The sequence below is a fragment of the Macaca nemestrina genome, chromosome 7 (genome assembly GCF_043159975.1).
Source record: "Macaca nemestrina isolate mMacNem1 chromosome 7, mMacNem.hap1, whole genome shotgun sequence".
Classification (NCBI taxonomy): Eukaryota; Metazoa; Chordata; class Mammalia; order Primates; family Cercopithecidae; genus Macaca; species Macaca nemestrina.
The window spans coordinates 33,604,237-33,626,023 of NC_092131.1; the positions used below are offsets into that span (position 1 = coordinate 33,604,237).

General features: G+C 51.0%; 1 protein-coding gene across 14 annotated transcripts; it reads left to right on the forward strand.

Annotated features, from left to right (window-relative positions):
- Positions 1 to 283: 283 nt before the first annotated feature.
- LOC105495800 (ATP binding cassette subfamily D member 4) lies at positions 284 to 21,329 on the forward strand. Of its 14 annotated transcripts, none has more exons than XM_011765592.2 (19): positions 284 to 408; positions 6,168 to 6,286; positions 6,754 to 6,881; positions 8,700 to 8,839; positions 10,284 to 10,400; positions 10,740 to 10,865; positions 11,523 to 11,573; positions 13,475 to 13,569; positions 13,829 to 13,950; positions 14,058 to 14,149; positions 14,324 to 14,413; positions 16,530 to 16,738; positions 16,911 to 17,002; positions 17,508 to 17,544; positions 18,242 to 18,291; positions 19,079 to 19,131; positions 19,452 to 19,528; positions 20,490 to 20,605; positions 20,777 to 21,329. In XM_011765592.2, exons 1-19 carry the CDS (start codon positions 371 to 373, stop codon positions 20,843 to 20,845), a joined length of 1,821 nt encoding a protein of 606 aa, XP_011763894.2. In that variant the 5' UTR covers positions 284 to 370; the 3' UTR covers positions 20,846 to 21,329. The 14 variants fall into 14 exon arrangements, with proteins under 14 accessions (XP_011763894.2, XP_070955955.1, XP_024653033.2 ...); XM_071099854.1 differs by lacking the exon at positions 8,700 to 8,839 and adding an exon at positions 10,164 to 10,192; XM_024797265.2 differs by lacking the exon at positions 10,740 to 10,865.
- Positions 21,330 to 21,787: the final 458 nt, after the last annotated feature.

The window sequence follows — 21,787 nt, forward strand, 5'->3', positions numbered from 1 at the left end:
TGGCTCCTCTGGGAGAATATATAAAACATCTATTATACTCAGAATCTAAAATACTTGCCATAAGGTAGTTACACTCTCGGCGACCTATTGTCAAAAGGGAAGCCTCCCAGAAAAGATGGGGGCGCTGTAGCCGCCGGGTCAGACGAGTCCACTCTCTGGTACGTTTAGAGACGTCGGTCGCTTCCGGGAGAGGCCGCGTCTCCCGCGCCTTCCTCTCTATCCGCCGCCGTCTCTGTGGTCCCCGCCCCCGCCGCCCCCCCCAGCCCCGCCGCCCCCCCCCGCCCCCCCCCCGCCCCGCCCCGTTTCCCCGGACTCTGCCCAGTGCTGAACTCGGGGCCGCCGGGTTCCAGAGTCCCTCGGGTCTCAGGTCATGGCGGTCCCGGGGCCAGCGCCCGGAGCTGGCTCCAGGTAAGCAGGGCGGTCGGGGAGGAGGTTTGGGAGCAGGAGATCGGGGCTGTGGGGAATGGGCTTTCCTGCCCACCGTGCGTCGTCCGACGCCCTGGCGCCTCCGTCTCGCACCCACGACTTCTGAGAGAAAGAGGAGCTCTTGAAGGGGCGTCCGCCCTCCCGCGGCTCGAGGCCGTTCCGCACCGGCCGCGGCCCCCTCGGTTCTTGGCTGGACTTGTGCCATCTCCTGCACCCGGTGTGGGACCCTCTCTCTCGCAACTGGCTTTCTTTTTTTGAAAAAAGAACCTCAGGTGCACAAAATTGAGTTAATCCTTCTCAGTTCTTGACACCCTGTGGGCCAATGCAAGGCTCCTTGTTTATTTTATCACTTCCTCTCTTCGTTCCTATTCCCAGACCCCTTTCACTCCCCTTTTCAGACAGCCACTCTGGTGTGTTATATAAGTGGCTTTACGGTCCAACTTGTGTAAATTTGTGCACGTGTTACTTTGAAATCTATATAGTGGTTTCGAATTCCTAGATAATATGCTGTGATTTTTCTTTAAACCTTTTTTCCCAACGTTGTGTTTTTGAGTCCATCCGTGCTAGTCATCTCGTTTTCACTTCTGAGTGCTGCTATGTGCATAGACTTATTCCCCTAGTGGGGGATACCTAGATTTTTTTCTTTTTTTTCTTTTCTTTTCTTTTCTTTTTTTTTTTTTTTTTTTTTTTTTTTTTGAGACGGAATCTCGCTCTGTCGCCCAGGCTGGAGTGCAGTGGCCGGATCTCAGCTCACTGCAAGCTCCACCTCCCGGGTTTACGCCATTCTCCTGCCTCAGCCTCCCGAGTAGCTGGGACTACAGGCGCCCGCCACCTCGCCCGGCTAGTTTTTTGTAGTTTTTAGTAGAGACGGGGTTTCACAGTGTCAGCCAGGATGGTCTCGATCTCCTGACCTCGTGATCCGCCCGTCTCGGCCTCCCAAAGTGCTGGGATTACAGGCTTGAGCCACCGCGCCCGGCCAGTTTTCTGTATTTTTTAGTAGAGACGGGGTTTCACCTTGTTAGCCAGGATGGTCTTGATTTCCTGACCTCGTGATCCGCCCGTCTCGGCCTCCCAAAGTGCTGGGATTACAGGCTTGAGCCACCGCACCCGGCCATCTAGAGTTTTTTCTAATATTAACACCCTAGAGGCCACACTGTCATGAATATTCTGGCAGTTGTCTCCTTGTGGATATTGGTGCATTTCTCTGGGTATCCACCCCAGAGTTGGGTCCTGGTCATAGCTAATTTTGCTGGATTGTTCTTTGGAATGGTCACACCAGTTTATACTTCACGACGGATAGTACCTAAAGCTTCCTGTTTCCCAGTATCCCTCCATCGTCCAGTGGTGGTTGGTTTTGTAATGTTGTCTTTTTTGGTTTTTGTTTGTTTGTTTGAGACGGAGTCTCGCTCTGTTGCCCAGGCTGGAGTGCAGTGGCCGGATCTCAGCTCACTGCAAGCTCCGCCTCCCAGGTTCACGTCATTCTCCTGCCTCAGCCTCCCGAGTAGCTGGGACTACAGGCGCCCGCCACCTCGCCCGGCTAGTTTTTTGTATTTTTTAGTAGAGACAGGGTTTCACCGTGTTAGCCAGGATGGTCTCGATCTCCTGACCTCGTGATCCACCCGTCTCGGCCTCCCAAAGTGCTGGGATTACAGGCTTGAGCCACCGCGCCCGGCCAGGTTTTGTAATGTTTATCAGTCTGGTGGGTGTAAGGTGGTATCCCATCGTGTACATTTTCTTTCTTTCTTTCTTTCTTAATTTCTTTCTTTCTTTTTTTTTTTTTTTGAGACAGAGTTTTGCTCTTGTTGCCTGGGCTGGAGTACAGTGGCACGATCTCGGCTCACTGCAACCTCCGCCTCTCGGGTTCAAGCGATTCTTCTGCCTCAGCCTCCTGAGTAGCTGGGATTACAGGCGTGCGCCACTATACCCAGCTAATTTTTTGTATTTTAGTAAAGACGGGGGGTTGACCAGTCTGGTCGCGAACTCCGTACCTCAGGTGATCCACCCGTCTCGGCCTCCCAAAGTGCAGGGATTACAGACGTGAGCCACTGCGCCCAGCCTGCATTTTCATGTGTTTATTAAACATGTGGGTTTTCCCTTTTTTGAATCGCCTGTTTATATCCTTTCCCACTTCTCTATGGATTTCCTATGTTCCTGGCTTGCAGGAATTCTTGTAGGCTCTAGATATTACATCCTGGCCATGCCCGGTGGCTCACACTTGTCATTCTAGCACTTTGGGAGGCTGAGGTGGTTGCACCACTGGAGTCCAGGAGTTCCAGACCAGTCTGGGCAACATGGTGAAACCCCATCTCTACCAAAAATACAAAAATTAGCTGAGCGTGTTGACGCACGTCCGTACTCCCAGCCACTAAAGAGGCTGAGGTGGGAGAATCGCTTGAACCCGGGAGGCAGAGGTTGCCCCGAGCTGAGATTGCACCACTGCAGCCTGGGCAACAGAGCAAGACCTTGTCTCAAAAAAAAAAAAAAAAAAAAAAAGATTTTAGGCCAGGCACTGTGGCTCGCACCTGTAATCCCAGCACTTTGGGAGGCCGAGGCAGGCAGATCACCTGAGGTCAGGAGTTCGAGACCAGCCTGACCAATATGATGAAACCCTGTCTCTACTAAAAATACAAAAATAGCCGGGTGTAGAGACATGCGCCTGTAATCGCAGCTTGTCAGGAGGCTGAGACAGGAGAATCTCTTGAACCGGGGAGGTGGAGGTTGCAGTGAGCCGAGATCGCGCCATTGCACTCCAGTCTGGGCAATGAGCAAAACTCCGTCTCAAAAAAAAAAAAAAAAAGAGATTTAAAGTCCTTGTTGGTTTTGCACTCTGCAGATACCACCTCCAAGTCTTTTAACTTAATCTATGGCACTGTGTTGAATAAAAACATTTAACTCTAATGAAGTTAAATTCATCAATTTCCCTTGTATAGGTTTTTAAGGTACCTTCATTAAGATATTTTTCTACATTTCTTTCTACTAACATAATATTGTTACTTTTCACATTTAGATTTTTAATCCATTTGTAGTTTTTTAAGGTTTTTTTTTTTTTCTTTTGGGGACGGAGTTTCGCTCTTGTTGCCCAGGTTCTTGTTGCAATGGCACAATCTCGGCTCACTGCAACTTCTGCCTCCCGAGTTCAAGCAGTTCTCCTGCCTCAGCCTCCCAAGTAGCTGGGATTACAGGCATGTGCCACCAGGCCTGGCTAATTTTGTATTTTTAGTAGAGATGGGGTTTCACCATGTTGGTCAGACTGGTCTCGAACTCCTGACCTCAGGTGATCCGCCCACCTCGGCCTCCCAGAGTGTTGGGATTACAAGCATGAGCCATTGCTCCAGGCCTTAAGTTTATTTTTGTAAATGGTTTGAGATAATGACCTAAGATTTTTTCCACTGTTTTCGATTACCACCACACCTGACCCAATTAATAACTAATTAATTAGTTAAAAATTAGAGAAGCTGTATAGCATAGTCAAGAGTGCAGATTCTTGGAGCAGGTTGACTGTGTTCAAGCTCTAAGGCTGCCACTCACCAGGTGGGTGACACAAGACAAGTTACTTCACCCCTTTTTGCCTCCGTTCCTCATCCATAATATAAAATATAGTCCCTATTTCCTAGGGTCATGGCCATTAAATGAATTACACATGTAAAACATTTAGAATAGGGCACATAGTGCATGCTTCATAAGTGCTGGCAGTTATTAGTATTAATGTGTCCTTTCTTGTGTTGTAACCTCTATTGTGTGCCTATGTGAACATAGGTGTTTGTTCTGTGGGTTTTTTGTGCGTGGTTTTTGTAGGGTTTTTTTTGTCTGTCCTGTTGGTCTTTTTGTTCTTGTGTTAATACTGTAGTATTATTCTAGCGCTGTAATTTGATATGTCTTAATAACCTGATGGTTTGGGTCTCTTCCTCCTCCTCTCCTGTTTTTCATAATTGCCCTAAGCTAGGGACCTTTTATATTTCCATACAAAGTTCCTCAGAGAAGTCCTGCTTTTGATTGGTATTACAACGAATTTATAGATTGCTTTTGTTTTTTGCTTTTTTTGAGACAGGGTCTTGCTCTATCACCCAGGCTGGAGTGCAGTGGCAAGATTTCTGTTCACTGCAGCCTTGACTTCCTGGGCTCAAGCAATCCTCTTGCCTCAGCCCTCTGAGTAGCTGGGACTATAGGTGTGCGCCACCATGCCCGACTAATTCTTGTATTTTTTGTAGAGACAGAGTTTTGCCATGATGCCCAGGGTGGTCTCAAACTCCTGGGCTCAAGTGATCCGCCTCTCTGGGCCTCCCAAAGTACTGGGATTACAGACGTAAGTCACCACGCCCGACCTATAGACTGCTTTTGTTAGAACTGAGGTCTTTGGGCTGGACGCGGTGGGTCATGCCTGTAATCCCAGTGCTTTGGGAGGCTGAGGCGGGCAGATCATGAGTTTGAGACCAGCCTGGCCAACATGGTGAAACCCTGTCTCTACTAAAAATATAAAAAATTAGCCAGGGGTGGTGGCAGGCACCTGTAATCCCAGCTACTTGGGAGGCTGAGGCAGGAGAATCGCTTGAACCTGGGAGGAGGAGGGTGCAGTGACCTGAGACCACACCACTGCACTCCAGCCTAGGCAACAGAGGGAGACTCCATCTCAAAAAAAGAAAAGAAAGAAAGAACTGAGGTCTTCATAATGATGGGTCAAGCCAGGCCTGTCTTTCTAGGTCTTCTTTCATGTCCTACAATAGAGCTTTTCATTTTCCCTCTAAAATGTCTAATATGTTATTTTATTTATTTGTTTTTTTAAGAGACGGAGTCTCGCTTTGTCACCCAGGCTGGAGTGCAGTGGTGCCATCTCAGCTCACTGAAACCTCTGCCTCAAGGGTTCTAGCAATTCTCCTGTCTCAGCCTCCGGAGTAGCTGGGACTACAGGCGCATGCTGCCACGCCCGGCTAATTTTTTGTATTTTAGTAGAGATGGGATTTCACTATGTTGCCCAGGGAGGTCTCGGACTCCTGAGCTCAGGTAGTCCACCCGCCTCAGCCTCCCAAAGTGCTGGGATTACAGGCGTGAGACACTGCACCCGGCCAATATGTAAAAGTTAACTCCTGGATATTTGATAGTTTTTCTGTAGGTTTTTTACTTATTTTCTTTATATTTTATAATTGATTATTGCTGGTATAGAAGAACACTATTGATATTTGTATATCTAATGACATTGGTAAACTCTTTATTTTCAACAGTTTGTCTGTCAATTTGCTTGTTTCCTGTGTAAATGATCACATCATCTGCCAGTACCAGTTTTGTTTTTTGAGATGGAGTCTCGCTCTGTTGCCCAGGCTAAAGTGCAGTGGCATGATCTCAGCTCACTTCAACTTCTGCCTCTTGGGTTCATGCGATTCTCCTGCCTCAGCCTCCCAAATAGCTGGGATTACAGGCGTGTGCCACCATGCCCAACTGATTTTGTGTTTTTAGTAGAGATGGGGTTTCACCATGTTGGCCAGGCTGGTCTCAAACTCCTGGCCTCAAGCAATCCTCTTGCCTCGGCCTCCCAAAGTGCTTGGATTACAGGCATGAGCCACTATGCTTGGCCAAAGAATTTGCTTTGTATCCATGGTCTGTTCCCAGCCTACCATCTTCAGCATTTGGAAACCATTCTTTCTGCATGGCCTGGACCCTTTGCAGAACAATGTGGATACGCTTAATAACTGCTTCCTAAGGCTTAATTACATCTTGGGCTTTTCTCTGCCTCCCCACCTTCTCTTCAGGCCGAGGTTGGATCTGCAATTTCTCCAGCGGTTCCTGCAGATACTGAAGGTTTTGTTTCCTTCTTGGTCATCACAGAATGCCTTGATGTTCCTGACCCTTTTGTGCCTGACCCTACTGGGTGAGCGAGTGAGCCCAGACTAGAGGAGAGAGGGGAGCTCTTGTTTGGGGTCCCTTTCCATCTTTTTTTTTTTTTTCTGAGACAGAATTTCTCTCTCGTTGCCCCAGGCTGGAGTGCAGTGGCACGATCTCAGCTCACTGCAACCTCTGCCTTCCTGGTTCAAGCGATTCTCCTGCCTCAGCTTCCAGAGTAGCTGGGATTACAAGCACCCATCACCACGCCCGGCTAATCTTTGTATTTTTTAGTAGAGACAGGGTTTCACCATCTTGGCCAGGCTGATCTCGAACTCCTGACCTCAGGTGATACACCCTCCTCAGCCTCCCAAAGTGGTGGGATTACAGGCGTGAGCCACCGTGCCCAGCCCCTTTTCATCTCTTTGGGGTGCTGGTGAGGCAGGGACTCAGGAAGAAGCCTCACTTCTTTTTAACCCCTCATCACTGATTTCTTACTCCTCTCCCTCCTTTCAGAACAATTGGTGATCTACCAAGTTGGCTTGATCCCCAGTCAGTACTATGGTGTCCTGGGAAACAAAGACTTGGAAGGGTTTAAGGCTCTGACATTCCTGGCTGTCATGCTCATTGTTCTGAACTCCACGGTAAGATCTTTCCCTCACTCTGTGTCTCTCTTCCTCTCCAGTCCAGTGTGATTGTAATGCCTAGTGGGACTTAGCCTCCAGGAAGCAGGAAGCAAGCTATAGGGGTGTGTTTCCTCCCTTTTCTGGGAACTAAAGGCATAGTTGCCCTTATTAAGCACATTGATCTTGCTACTGGCCCACGTGGAATTGATTCCTCAGATGTTTCTTTTTTTTTTTTTTTTTTGAGACGGAGTCTCGCTGTGTCTCCCAGGCTGGAGTGCAGTGTGGCGTGATCTCGGCTCACTGCAAGCTCCGCCTCCCAGGTTCACGCCATTCTCCCGCCTCAGCCTCCCAAGTGGCTGAGACTACAGGCGCCCGCCACCACACCCAGCTAGTTTTTTGTATTTTTAGTAGAGACGGGGTTTCACCGTGTTAGCCAGGATAGTCTCGATCTCCTGACCTCGTGATCCACCCGTCTCGGCCTCCCAAAGTGCTGGGATTACAGGCTTGAGCCACCGCGCCCGGCCGATTCCTCAGATGTTTCAACTCCTGGGCCCAGGCCACAGGTTCTGGTTTAAATCAGCATTTAGCAGAACTGATCATTGCCCCTTTCCTTCCTAGAACTCTTGTTTCCGGCAGCTCATTAAAACTGGGCTCGGCAGCCAGAGCTGCTGCTCCTCCTCTGTGGGACCGAGGCTGTGACTTATCCTGGCACCATGTCACACCTCCCAGCCTTTGAACTGGTGCTTTCTTGCACAATGGCCCCCTCCCCTACCCCTCATTCAGTAGGGGGCTACCGCCTGCTCACTTTTCATCATCCCTCCGTTGTCACCTCTTTCAGGTCTTCCTCAGCTTTCTCCTTTGTGTCGCCTCCACCAAACTCTACCCTTTTTCTGTACTTAACTAATTCCTTGAGTTTACCTCTGTTGTAACACTCCTTACACCCTTGTAATTGTTTTCTGGCTAAACTGTGAGTTCATGATGTCCCTAGCGCTTAGCACATAGTTGCTCTGGAAGTGGTAAATGAGTCTGGCAGACTCAAGGCTCTGCCAGAACTCAAGCCTAATGCTCTCTGCCAGGCTGTACCACCTGTTTTTTTTTGGGAAGCCACTTCTCGTCATACCGTGGCCACTTTTGTTGGGTCTTCGTTCAGTAAGCACCTATGCATACAAATCTCTGTCCCAAGCTTGGGGGACAAAGGAGTAAGAACTAAATGGAATCGACAATATGGTCTCCAGTTTTCAGAAGCTCATCTACTCTCAAAATAACACAGTGTAGAAAGAGGCTTGAGGGTCTTGCCTCTGGTAAGCCCTTTAATGTTTGGTGAAGGAGGCCGGGCGTGGTGGCTCACGCCTGTAATCCCAGCACTTTGGGAGGCCGAGGCGGGCAGATCACCTGAGGTCAGGAATTCCAGACCAGCCTGACCAACATGGAGAAACCCCGTCTCTACGAAAAATACAAAATTAGCTGGGCATGGTGGCACCTGCCTGTAATCCCAGCTACTCAGGAGGGTGAGGCAGGAGAATCGCTTGAAACTGGGAGGCGGAGGTTGTGGTGAGCCAAGATCACGCCATTGCACTCCAGCCTGGGCAACAAGAGTAAAACTCCGTCTCAAAAAAAAAGAAAACTTTGGTGCAGGAATGAACATGTGAGTCAGTGAGTGAGGAAGGGCAAGTCTCATGACTTGATGATTTAAACAAGAAAAGAGCTGAGTGGACAGAGTAATCAGAGTCAGAGTAGGCTGGGATGGGTCAGTGGAGGCTCTTGCCAGCCATGAGCTTTGAGCTGAGATTTTCAGGAAGCCATCTCTCCCTTCCGCTTGCTTCCCCCACTGCACAGCTGAAGAGCTTTGATCAGTTCACCTGCAACCTGCTGTATGTGAGCTGGAGGAAGGACCTCACTGAGCACCTCCACTGCCTCTACTTCCGGGGCCGTGTGTACTACACCCTCAATGTGCTGCGGGATGACATCGATAACCCGTAGGTGCCCCAACTCAGTCCTTTCTATACTCTGTGTGGTCCTTTCCATCTGGCCTAGCCCTGGAGACTCCTGGCGGCAGACCCCATGGAGATGTCTACAGTTGTTTTCAAATGCTGCTGCCCAGAGTCATGGGGGAGGGTGCCCTGCAGAGGACCCCTGGAGAAGCTGCAGGCTGCTAAAAAGGAGCCTGCCAGGTGCAGTGGCATGCACCTGTAGTCCCAACAACTTAGGAGGCTGAGGCAGGAGGATCACTTGAGTCCAGCAGTAGCACACCGTGAGCACGCTTGGGAATAGCCACTGTACTCTAGCCTAGGCAGCATAGCAGAAACCCCCACCTCTTAAAAAAAAATGTCAGGAGCAGCTTCCTTTTGTCCTTTTCATTTTTTATATCTTAGTCTTCCAGTAAGGCACCCTCTAAAGAAAATGTCCTTGCTAGAAAAACTAGCTCTTAGATTTTCATCAGTAAAAAAAATACCGCTATCCAGGACTCAGTCTAGGATTCAAATCCCATTCTATCACCACTCAGCTTATAGCTCTTAAAGTCACCAAGCCCCAGGTTCCCCTTCTGTAAAATGAGGATGATAATAGTTCCTATCTCAAAGGATGTAGTGAGGATGAAATGATATCATTCATATAATGCACATGTACAGTGCCTGACACATAGCAAGTGTTCCACTGTAAGTTAGCTATTGTTATTTTACAGATGAGGAAGCTGAAGCCCAGAGATTGCAGGTGACTTGCCCAAGGTCACGTCGCTCATTGGAAATAGGAAGCAGTATAGCCCTAGTGGTGAGATGAGACATATGGGGTCTCCTTCACACCCATCCCCTCACTTACCGCCTTCCTAGCAAGCACTTTGTTGCCTGGGGTGCCTCTCAGCTCAAGCTGAGCTTTGGTGCAAAGATGCCTGGGAGGCTGCTGCTGCTACCTAACTTCTAGGCCCCTTTCTGATGGCTGTGGCTTCCATCCTGCCTTTGCCCCCGGAGTAGCTGGTACTACAGGTATGCCTCACAGCCTGGAGCTTTCACAGCCAGATAACTACAGGGGCCAGGGTAGGGTTTATATAAGAGAAATTTGGGAAGATTGAGATAAAGGGGATAGTTTTCTTCATCATCCAAAAAAAGCAGCTCATCTACCTTCAAGTTTTTCTTTGGCTCTGCTCAGAGCTGGCTCAGACCCCTGGGTGCTGGACCTTTCAGTTCCCGCTTTTTCAGGGGATTAACTGAGGCACCGTAAGGTGCAACTCTCTAAAACCCTGTTTAAAGGCCCCAGGATTTAGTTGCCCCTAGGCAACCAGCCTTGTCTGGTTCCCTCTTCCCACAGGGTCAGTGCTCACAGTACTGCGAGGCAAGGTCAGGAGCAGAGGTGATGTGAAAGTGTCTTGCTCTCTCCACCTTTGGGCCCATCTCCCTGGGTCCAGCTACTCTGTGTCATTGGCTCCAGGGACCAGCGCATCAGCCAGGATGTGGAGCGATTCTGCCGGCAGCTCAGCAGCATGGCCAGCAAGCTGATCGTCTCCCCATTCATCCTCGTCTACTATACTTACCAGTGCTTCCAAAGGTGAAGTCTCCCTCCTCCCCAGCCTGGTGTTTCCAGAGAGTCCTCAGCTCTCCCACGTCAAGGTCCAAGAGAAGCTTATTTCCCTTCTCTCCCACCTAAACCTTAGGGAGTCTTCCCATCCCCTGTGCTCAGGCCCCTGCCCTTCCTTTGGCCCTGTGTTGTTGCAGTGTCACAGGTATCCTGGCTCTGACAGCTCATGCCAGATGCTCCCACATAGGAGCAGACGGCCCAGTGGGCTACTCAGATTGACAGGGGCTACCCAAGAGGGTATAGGAATAAGGGCTGAGGCCTGTGGGGATAGGTGGCACCCCACACCCTCTCTCCCTCTCTCTATTTCAGCACAGGCTGGCTCGGGCCTGTGAGCATCTTTGGGTATTTCATCCTGGGGACCATGGTGAACAAAACTTTGATGGGCCCCATTGTGACGAAGCTGGTGCATCAGGAGAAGCTGGAGGGAGATTTTAGGTGTGTCTCCCTCACCTGAGGTTTCTGGGCTGGGGCATAATGGTTAAAGAAGGGGATGTGGAGTAAGACTGCCTAAGTTCAAATCCTAGCTGTGCCAGTTACTAGCTGTGTGATCTTGGAGAGGTCTTTAACCTCTCCAGGCTTCAATGTTCTTGTCTCCAAAGTGGAAATGGTACCGTTGCCTACCAAGAGGATTGGGAGGATTAATGAGATCATACCTGAGAAGGACTGAGAACCGTGTCTGGCTGGCCATCACCATCATCATTGTCATCTCTTAGCCTTCTCACTGCCCTGGCGTAACCACCCTGTCTTGGATCAGTTGGGCGTAGCAGCCGATGGATCCAGCGCCTACCCTGTGCTTCTTGTCCCCCTCCTTCAGGCCAGGCCCTGGGAGGAGGAGATGCTGTGAGCAGGAATACCCCCGTCCTCTCTGCAGAAAGCTGAGGGGCAGCCCTGTCTCTGCAGAGCTCCTGCCACACCCCCTAGCCCCGGGGTTTTCTACCCAGTAACAGTCCAGGAAAGGGTCAGACTGAGGCAGCCACAGTTTTCAGGCAGAGCTGGGCTCCACTTGGCGGGGGTCTTCTTGATCCAGGACTCCAACAGGAGTGGGGCCAGTACTCCCTGTGGTCAGCACACATTTCCCTTTGGTCCGCCCAGGTTCAAGCACATGCAGATTCGGGTGAATGCGGAGCCTGCCGCTTTCTACAGGTGAGTCTGGAGAGATGGTTCCCCTTCTGCCTTGCCAGAGCTGAGAGTGGAGAAGGAAAGATGAATCCTACAACTCTCCCACCACCACCGAGCTCAGGGGCTGAGTGTTGTCACACTTGGCTGTGACCCTCTCCCTCTACCTCCCCCTGCCCTTGTCTGCCTCGTCCTAAGGTACAGGGGTTTGCTTCTGAAGTTGGTGGTTCCTTATTGTGGCCAGCTTTAGTCTTAGTGGCCTAGCATAGGGCCTGAAATTGTCAAATGAATGAATGCCTCGTCCTCTTGCTGGTGACTGTAAGACATCCCTCTGCCTCTGCTCTTCTGTCTGTTAAGAAGCTTTCTTGCCAGTCTGAGGTCCGGGCCTGATCCTTTGTCTCTGTAGTGTGGGATGGAACGGGAGCTTCTCAGAAAACCAGGAGACCTCCTCACAATGCTGTCTAATGGAGCCAAGCGTCTGGTCTCCTGACAGCAGTAGCAGGAGCAGCAGCAGCATGAAATCCCATCCCTTCCCTCCGGTGCCAGCGCCAGTCCCTGTGCTCTGCCTTAGTGAGGCCTCTGAAATCAGCATTAGGATTGTGTAGGCGGAGGTTTGCGTTTAAGTGGAAGCTACTCCTCGGCTCACCTGTAGTTGGGGTGGATCTGATAGCCCTGGGACCTTTGCTCCTCAGTCTCTGCTGCAGTTTGCAACTCCACCACTTGAGGGCACCAAGAATACTGCGACTCTGCACTGGGGTGGGATTGTGAGGTGGGCAGGGCTGGGTGTGTAAAAAAAATTGCTTTTGGAGGCTGGGCATGGCTCACGCCTATAATCCCAGCGCTTTGGGAGACTGAGGCAGGTGGATTGCCTGAAGTCAAGAGTTCGAGACCAGCCTGGCCAACATAGTGAAACCCTATCTCTACTAAAAATACAAAAAATTAGCTGGGCGTAGTGGTGGGCACCTGTAATCCCAGCACTTGGGAGGCTGAGGCAGGAGAATCGCATGAACCCGGGAGGTTGAGGTTGCAGTAAGCGGAGGTCCTGCCATTGCACTCCAGCCTGGGTAACAGAGCAAGACTCCATCCCAAAAAAAAAAAGAAAAGAAAAGTTGCTTTTGGATTCTGTAACCTCTGCTCATGAAGCTCTGGGAAGGCAGGTTAGTTCTTAGAGTTTCAGATGAATTCTTCTGTGGCCTCTGTGCAAAATCTGAAAGGCCCCCTCTCTCCTCCCTCCACCTTTTCTGCCTTAGCGAATTTCTTCCCATCCTTGAAACCCCGGATCACCTCCTCTGGAGAGCTTTCCCAGACTCCCTTAATGGCTAAGCCCATCTGCTGCCATGGCCCTGAGGGCACACTTAGTACTCCTGATTCCGAATGAAGAATGCAGTGTGCCTGCCTGCCCTCTGGACTGAGAGCTCCTCAAAGACAGAGATAATTTTCTTATCTCTTTATTGCACTAGCTAACTAGTGCAGTGCCTGATACACCTAGTGACTGCTTTGTGTATGTTTATTTAACAATAGTTTTTATTTATTGAGGGCCCCTTATATTTATTGAGGGCTTGGCATTTTATATTTAGAAACTTTTAATTTTCACTCTAACTTATTACATAGGTATTAGTGGCTCTATTTTATAGATGAAAAAACTGAGGCTTGGAGGCTTAAGTAGCCTGCCTGTGTCACCCAGCTAGTAACTGGCCAGAGCCAGGATTTGAACCAGGTCTGCCCAACTCTAGAGTTTATGTTCTTCACACAGACAATACTATAAGGCATGACTGAAGCCGTGAATGGGTGCTAGTGGTAGACAGAGCTTGAGACCAAGACCATTTGGATGGCCTTGGTTTCTAAAGGAGGGTGTGATATGGGACAGGGGCCCCCCAACCTGGCAGAACCTCTCCAGCCCTGTGGACATCCCAGCCTTTCCTTGTCAGAGCTGGGCATGTGGAGCACATGAGGACAGACCGCAGGCTGCAGATACTCCTTCAGACCCAGAGGGAGCTGATGTCCAAGGAGCTCTGGCTGTACAGTAGGCGAGGGGGCCCAGGGAAGTGGGAACCATGGGGTTGGACTGGTCTGCTTCCCTTCCCACACCTGTCTACCTCCTGTCTGCAAGGATAAATATGCCGTGATGAAGGAATTCACCGGGGGCCGGGGGCTGTTGCCTTTCTGTGAGTATCCTCAAGAGAATGAGGATCCAGGGAAGGCATGTGGCCCTATCTTAGGGTTGTGTCCCCTGCAGGGCATGTGGATGGTTCCTGGGTGTCTCACGCATCTGTCTTCTACAGTCGGCATCAACACCTTTGACTATCTGGGCAGCATCCTGAGTTACGTTGTCATCGCAATCCCCATTTTCAGCGGGGTCTATGGAGACCTGAGTCCTGCAGAGCTTAGCACCCTGGTCAGCAAGGTGAGACTCCCTTTTGGTGACCCCTCATGCTGTCCCCCCTCCGTCCTTTGGTCCAGTGCCTGTGGGCTGGAGTCAAGACCTGCTTGACCACTCCCCATCCTGTCCAGAATGCCTTTGTGTGCATCTACCTCATCAGCTGCTTCACCCAGCTCATCGACCTGTCCACGACGCTCTCGGATGTGGCTGGCTACACGCACAGGTGAGGCTGGGTCCCACCCCTCTGGCTCCTGAGCAGAGTGTGTGCTGCTGGAATAAGTGGCTGAGTGAAAAAAGGAACAGAGACATACCATGTACTCGTGGGTGTGAGATAGGAAAAGGAATTCGCCTTCACCTGGCCCCCAGACCCTGCCTCAGATTTTCTTTTCTTGCTTAGGATTGGGCAACTTCGGGAGACGCTGCTGGACATGTCCCTGAAGTCGCAGGACTGTGAGATCCTAGGCGAGAGCGAGTGGGGCTTGGACAAGTGAGTAGTGGGCTGGCAGAGCAGTAGTTGAGGCTTCAGGCTCTGGCATTACCTGGCTTGGGTTACCCTGGAGCCCTGCCCTTTCCCAGAGTTTTCCCAGGGCAGCAGAGTTGTGAGGAGTAGATGGAAATGGAATGCCAGGCACATGTAAGTTCACAGTCGATGTTGCTGTTCCGGCATCTGTTGTGTTAATTTACACCATTCCCCCAGCTAATGGAAGCAAAGTACACACACCTTCTGCCTGAGATAACAGGAATCTGCAGTGTCCTCCTCTTCCTGTGCTTCCTCCTCCCACTGAGTCCTTTCCCTGCCCCTTTCCTTGGGGCATATCTGTCTTTGTTCTCCCACCTCACTTAGCCCCAGAGATGTCTGTATTCGTGTATCTGTGTGGATCTGTAATGTTTCTGTGCATTCAGGATTTGTTTGCTCTCCACACTTTCCTTGGGCAGATTACCTAACTGTTCTGTTTCCTTTTTTTTTTTTTGAGACGGAGTCTAGCTCTGTCGCCCAGGCTGGAGTGCAGTGGCCGGATCTCAGCTCACTACAAGCTCCGCCTCCCGGGTCTGTGCCATTCTCCTGCCTCAGCCTCATGAGTAGCTGGGACTACAGGCGCCCGCCACCTCGCCCGGCTAGTTTTTTGTATTTTTTTAGTAGAGACGGGGTTTCACCGTGTTAGTCAAGCCTGTCTCGATCTCCTGACCTCGTGATCCGCCCATCTCAGCCTCCCAAAGTGCTGGGATTACAGGCTTGAGCCACCGCGCCCGGCCCCCAACTGTTCTGTTTCTTCATGTCTGAAAAGGAGGTCATAATGGAACCTTCCTTCACTTGTTGTAAGGATTAGATATCATCATCTCTGGAAAGTGCTTGGACAGTGGCCACATCATAAGCTTTCAAAAATCAATCTGAATTCCAGGGCCTACACTCAACTTGCTTTTCTTAGGAGTTGATGCCTTAACTCTTGCTTCTGTTCCAAATGAAAGCTTCATGCAACCATGAGTTCAGAGGCTAGGCATAAAGGAGGGTCTGTAGGAAACTGGAATTGCTGTTCTGTGGGTTGCCAGGCATCCATGCAGAGCCTGAAACTCCAGAACCGTTTAGCTTTAACCACTCCCATTCTTGTTATTAGTACTCTGGTCATACTGTGACACCATGAAGACCCACCAGCATTAGAATTAGATGACCTCTAATTCTACCGCTCTGTGACCTGGGCAGTTACTTAGCCACCTGACTCTTAGTGTCCTCATCTGTGATGATATTTGAGATTCATGGGCGTTAGACTGATTAAGATCAGTCCCATAAGGGGCTTTGTCCACCCAGGCACAGAGTAGAAGTTCCACCCCTACCCCTGTATTAATGTGCTCAGGCTGCCGTGACAGAATACCCCAAGCCGGGTAGCTTAAACACTAGAAATTAATTTTTTCACAATTCCGGATGCTTAATGGTCCACGATCAAGTTGTCAGTAGGGTTGGTTTCTTCTGAGGCCACTCCTTGGCTTGTAGATGGCCACCTTGTTGCTGTGTCGTCATGTGGCCTTTCCTCTGTGTATGCATGTCCCTGCCACCTCTGTCTTCAAAGGACACCAGTCATAGTGGATTAGGGTCCCGCCCTAACAGCTTCATGTTAACATCATCTCTTTAAAGACCCTGCCTCCAGCCGGGCACAGAAGCTTCCACCTATAATCTCACCACTTTGGGAGGCTGAGGTGGGCGGATCACCTGAAGTCACAAGTTCAAGACCAGACTGGCCAACATAGCGAAACCCTGTGTCTACTAAAAATATGGACGCAGTGGTGGGCACCTGTAATCCAGCTACTCAGGAAGCTGGGACAGGAAAATCACTTGAACCCAGGAGGCGAAGGTTGCAGTGAGCCGAGATTGCACCACTGCACTCAAGCCTGGGTGACAAGAGCAAGAGTTTCTCTCAAAAAAAAAAAAAAAAGAAGAAGACCCTGCCTCCAAATGTGGTTACATTCTGAGGCACTGGGGGCTGGGATTTTGGGAGGATGCAAGTCAGCCCATAACAATCCACAGGTGGTGGCTCCCGGGAGAAGTGCCTCCCCCACAGCAATACTGACCCTGCCCATCTTCCTCACGTCCCCTCTCTTCTCTGACACAGAGCCTCAGGGTGGCCAGCGGCAGAGCCAGCAGACACAGCATTTCTCCTTGAGCGGGTCTCCATCTCTGCCCCCTCCTCTGACAAACCCCTAATCAAGGATCTGAGCCTAAAGATCTCCGAGGGACAGAGCCTGCTCATCACAGGCAACACGGGCACTGGCAAGACCTCCTTGCTCCGGGTTCTGGGCGGCCTCTGGACAAGTACACGGGGTGAGAGCCAGGCCCTCCCTCCCTCTGACCCAGCCTGGGCCCTAGGGGTGGAGTGAGGGTGGAGACAGTGTAGTAGAATCCATTCTTTTCTGTTGGGGAACAAGGAAGAGAGGAGACAGGCAGTTGCCTCTTCTGGGAGATCTCACAATGAAGGTTTCTGTGGGCTCTGCAGGCTCAGTGCAGATGCTGACGGACTTTGGGCCCCATGGGGTGCTATTCCTGCCACAAAAGCCATTCTTCACTGACGGGACCCTTCGGGAGCAGGTCAGCCTAGTTCAGGGGGCCCACTCCTCCCTCCTCAGCCCCACCCGCCCACAGCTGGGACCTTTGGCACTGTGACAGGTCTCAGGCCCTAGAGTCAGGGCAAAAGGTGAGGTAGTAAAGTGGCCCGAGCCTGGGACCTGCTGGCTCTAAGAACCTTGTATTCACATCCATGGATTGGGCCCACTACTCAGAGCAGCTCCTGAGGCAGGTAAATGGGGCAAGGACTCACGCCAGATATCACACGCATAAACACCCGAGGTGGGTTTGTGGGGCCCCTGCCCTCAGGAGGCTGTTCCACTCTTCCCACTAAACACACTTCTGAAGGTTGTAGGGACCTTGCCCTGATGTCTGCGGGCCAGAGCCTCTCCCATCTGACCCGGGCCAGGCGTTCCCACCTCTCCTCCTTGGGAGGTTCCAGTGGGTTCTGGAGGGAGGGTGGGCTGTGTGCAGCTCCATCTCTTGCTCTCCCTCCTCCTAGGCTGGTGTGGTTTTTTTCTTTTCTCAGGTGATATATCCCCTGAAGGAGGTCTACCCCGACTCAGGTGAGCTGGTCCTCCTCAGGTCATGTCCTCTCCTTCTGTCACAGTTGTCCCTGCTCTACCTGACTGTGACCTCACCTGTGCCCTTTGGGAGAGGCCCCAGCCAGGCCGCTGATTGAAGGAAGAGGGACTCCTGTCTTCCTTTGACTGTTCGGGGGTCTGCACCCAGATCTCACCTCATTCTGTCTTTCCGTCCTTAAGGAGAGACGCCCATTGGGACAAGGGAAGTGATGCCTTCCTTCACCCACCCCTTCCCTTACCAAGGGCTGCAACCTGTGACTTCAGAGGCTTCACCCAGCATTCTGGGGCCCCCACCCCTGCCATGTGCCCTGTCTATTCTTTTTTTTATTTTTTGAGATGCAGTTTCACTCTGTCACCCAGACTGGAGTGCAGTAGTGTGATCTCAGCTCACTGCAACCTCCACCTCCTGGGTTCAAGCAATTCTCCTGCCTCAGCCTCTTAAGTAGCTGGTACTACAGGCGCATGCCACCATGCCTGCCTAATTTTTGTATATTTAATAGAGACAGGGTTTCACCATGTTGGCCAGGGTGGTCTCCATCTCTTGACCTTGTGATCCACCCACCTCGGCCTTCCAAAGTGCTGGGATTACAGGCGTAAGCCACTGTGCCCAGCCTTGCCCTGTCTGTTTTGACCAGCCAGGAGGCTCTGGCTTTTTGCAGAAGGCTTCTCTGTTGTGCAGGTTCTGCTGATGATGAGAGGATCTTGAGGTTCTTGGAATTGGCAGGCCTGGTAAGTGGGGGCAGGGACCCTCAGGACCCAAGCCCACCTGGGAGCACCAGCTACAGGTAGGCAGGTGCTGGCCCTGCTGTGCCTGGGCCCAGGACTGGAAGTCTGAACCTGGGGTGGAGAATGGGAGTATCAATTGACAGTGTGTGCTGTTGGCCAGGTTTAGGCAGGAAGCGGGTAGTGCTCTCACTGGAGAATTTTTTTTTTTTTTTTTTTTTTTTTTGAGACGGAGTCTCGCTCTGTCGCCCGGGCTGGAGTGCAGTGGCGCGATCTTGGCTCACTGCAAGCTCCGCCTCCCGGGTTCCCGCCATTCTCCTGCCTCAGCCTCCCGAGTAGCTGGGACTACAGGCGCCCGCCACCTCGCCCGGCTAATTTTTTTGTATTTTTTTAGTAGAGACGGGGTTTCACCGTGTTAGCCAGGATGGTCTCGATCTCCTGACCTCGTGATCCACCCGTCTCGGCCTCCCAAAGTGCTGGGATTACAGGCTTGAGCCACCGCGCCCGGCCTTCTCACTGGAGAATTTTAAAACAAGAATAGGACTGACAAAGGCAGTTTGCTTTTTTGTTATCACCATACTCCAGCAAGTCTAAACAGCGTCATTGGTAGAATATATTCCTCTCTGGCTGGGGCAGACTGTCCCACAGCCCCCCACCTTGGTATGCCACTGGGGCATATGTTTGTCTTAGAGATGTGTGTGTGCGCGTGCTGGGGAGTGAGGGAGGTTCCCCATGATGGCAGGTAGCAGGGCTGGCCATTTCATGGACATCGTGCCCTCTGGGTCTGTTACAGTCCAACTTGGTGGCAAGGACAGAGGGTCTGGACCAGCAGGTGGACTGGAACTGGTAAGAACAGAGCTTGGGTGCTTCAGAGATAGCTCCACCATAAAGACCATTGGTTTCAGGGTCCCTGTCAAGGAATGGAACGGCTCCTGACCCCAAAGTCCAGATGTTTGGCTGGTCAATCGGGTGCAAGTTTATGTCCTTGGGAACAGAGTTTTGCCTCACTCTGTGAGGGCTGTAGGCCTATGGTTGAAAGGGGAGGGGCTTCTATCTCCTGGGGCTCACCTCTCTACAGAGAAACCTCTTCCCACCCAGACCATTCTAGGTAAAAGCTAAGCTATATCCTTCCTCTTCCAGCAGTCCTCTCCCCTCCCTTTCCTCAGGTATGATGTTCTGTCCCCAGGGGAGATGCAACGGCTCTCCTTTGCCCGACTCTTCTACCTGCAACCGAAGTACGCAGGTAAGGTCTGCCTTGTGGCTGCACATGCATGTGTTGTCTGCACTCAGGGGTGTAGCAGCATGTGTTCACGGGCACCCAGGCACACCTGTGCATGACTGGGCTTCTCCGAGTTCCCTGCTGGAGAGGACAGCAGGCCCTGCCCTTGTAAACAGTGCTTGGCATCTTCAGAGTAACACTGAATATGCTGTACTGCCTGCTCATAAGCTTTCTTTTCTCTTTTTTTTTTGAGACAGAGTCTCACTCTGTCACCCAGGCTGGAGTACAGTGGCACAGTCATGGCTCAGTGCAGCCTGGAAATCCCAGGCTTGAGTGATCCTCCCACCTCAGCCTCCTGAGTAGCTGAGACTACAGGCATGTGCCACCACACCCTGCTAATTTTTTTATTTTTAGTTTTGTAAAGACAGGGTCATGCTGTGTTTCCCAGACTGGTCTGGAGCTCCTGGACTCAGGCCATCCTCCCGCATTGGCCTCCCAAATTGCTGGGATTACAGGCATGAACCACCATGCCCAGCTCATAAGCTTTTTGCCTGGCAGCAGCTGGAGCCAAGAGCCAACCTTGAAGGGTTGTAATTTTATGCTCTTCTGGCTCCACCATCAAATGAATGGGCACCCATCCTCCTCTCCTGCCAAGCTGTGCCTGGCAGGGAGATGGGTGTGGACTTTTCCAAAGACTGACCTTCTTGCGGGGGACTGGGATTCCCTGGATTGAGTGGTCCCAGGAAGTGGCTGATGCTTATCTGTAGAAGCTGAGAGATTTCATGCAGCTGCTTACAGGCGATTCCCTCACAGAGTCTGGCCCTCTGCTCCTCTGACCCATCCTTCTCCCTGAGGCAGGGCTTCTGGAAGCCAGAGCAGCTTTCAGCCTCCCCTGGGTCCCAGCCGGGGTTGAGTGTGGGTGGGAGGAGAAGCAGCAGCAGCAGAGGGCAGGGCTTTGATCTCTTCCTCTGTGCTCTGCCCCCAGTGCTTGATGAAGCCACCAGTGCCCTGACAGAGGAGGTGGAGAACGAGCTCTATCGCATCGGCCAGCAGCTGGGGATGACGTTCATCAGTGTGGGACATCGGCAGAGCCTTGAGAAGGTACCTGTGCTCACAAGGATGGCCTAAGGAGGAGAGAGAACCCAAAGGCTGAGCCTGGCCAGAGCCAGAGGCTCCTCAAAACAGGGAGTAGCAGTAGCAGAGAGAACTGAGTGGCCTCCTGTGCCAGTGGCCAGGGCAACCTGATCTCCGTGTGGTGGTGGTCTCTTGTAGTTTCATTCCTTCGTTCTGAAACTCTGTGGAGGAGGAAGATGGGAGCTGATGAGAATCAAAGTGGAATGAAGCTCCAGCTTTTAGAAGGAGAGCCACACTCTGGAGGGTCGGCAGCCCTCAGGAGTGACCAGGAGGACTGGCGGGGAAGATCGAGCTCAGGTTCGCCACATAGGTCCTGTGCAGGAGCCCTGGCGGTGTTGGGCTGAGCCCGGGTCTGGATTTCTGTGGGGGACACTGAGTCTCCCAGTGTTCAGTCTCCCAGGACTCTGCTGCCTCAGCCAGAGCCTCCATATGCTTAAAGTGTTGATTACCTACAAATGATTTCAGATCGTGTTTGCTAAAGAGAAATCTGGAAGTGTGAGATCTATAAGAAATGAAAGGTCAGGGTGGAAAGAGATCTCTTGGAGTCAAGAGATCTGGAAATCTTTTAATCAGTTATATTGTGCAGCAATAGATTTTTAACTTTAACTGACCATTTAAGTTTTTTTAATAAGTTTTTTACAAAGAAAAGTTAAACATTAAAAAGAGTTACAGCTTTCTGTCTTCTCTATCATGGAATGATCTTTTTTATTGAATCTCCAGACTTGTATTTGAGAGCTTGGTGGGAAGGGAAGCATGCTCTGCTGTTGCCCAGGGTTTTTCACTTCTCCCTACATCTCCCTTTCCATTCATCAGTGTTGTGTGGTTAGAACCTGAACCACTAACCTCTAGGGACCTTTAGTCTGTCCTGTCTTCACCCAAATGAAAGTAAATCCCTTTCCCCTTAGCCAAAATAAGGTTGGGTTTAAAAAAAAAAAAAAAGTTTATATTGGGGAAAAACAACAACAAATTAAACAGACAAAACCCAGAAAGCACAAAGCATGAGGTGGAGTTACTGTGCCCAAAGTCCTCACTCAGACCAGTGCCCCTCCAGTTCAGTTGTCTACGTATTACCTCCCTCACTTTCATGATTTTTGCCAGGCTTCTGTACTTCTTGTACTTAATTTTTTGTTTGTTTGTTTGTTTTGAGAC

Coding starts and splice junctions, on each gene's coding strand:
- LOC105495800 (XM_011765592.2), top strand. CDS start 371: ATGGCGGTCCCGGGGCCAGCGCCCGGAGCTGGCTCCAG. Junction 8,840..10,283: donor CGGGATGACATCGATAACCC/GTAGGTGCCCCA, acceptor CATTGGCTCCAG/GGACCAGCGCATCAGCCAGG. Junction 19,132..19,451: donor CAGCAGGTGGACTGGAACTG/GTAAGAACAGAG, acceptor CCCTTTCCTCAG/GTATGATGTTCTGTCCCCAG.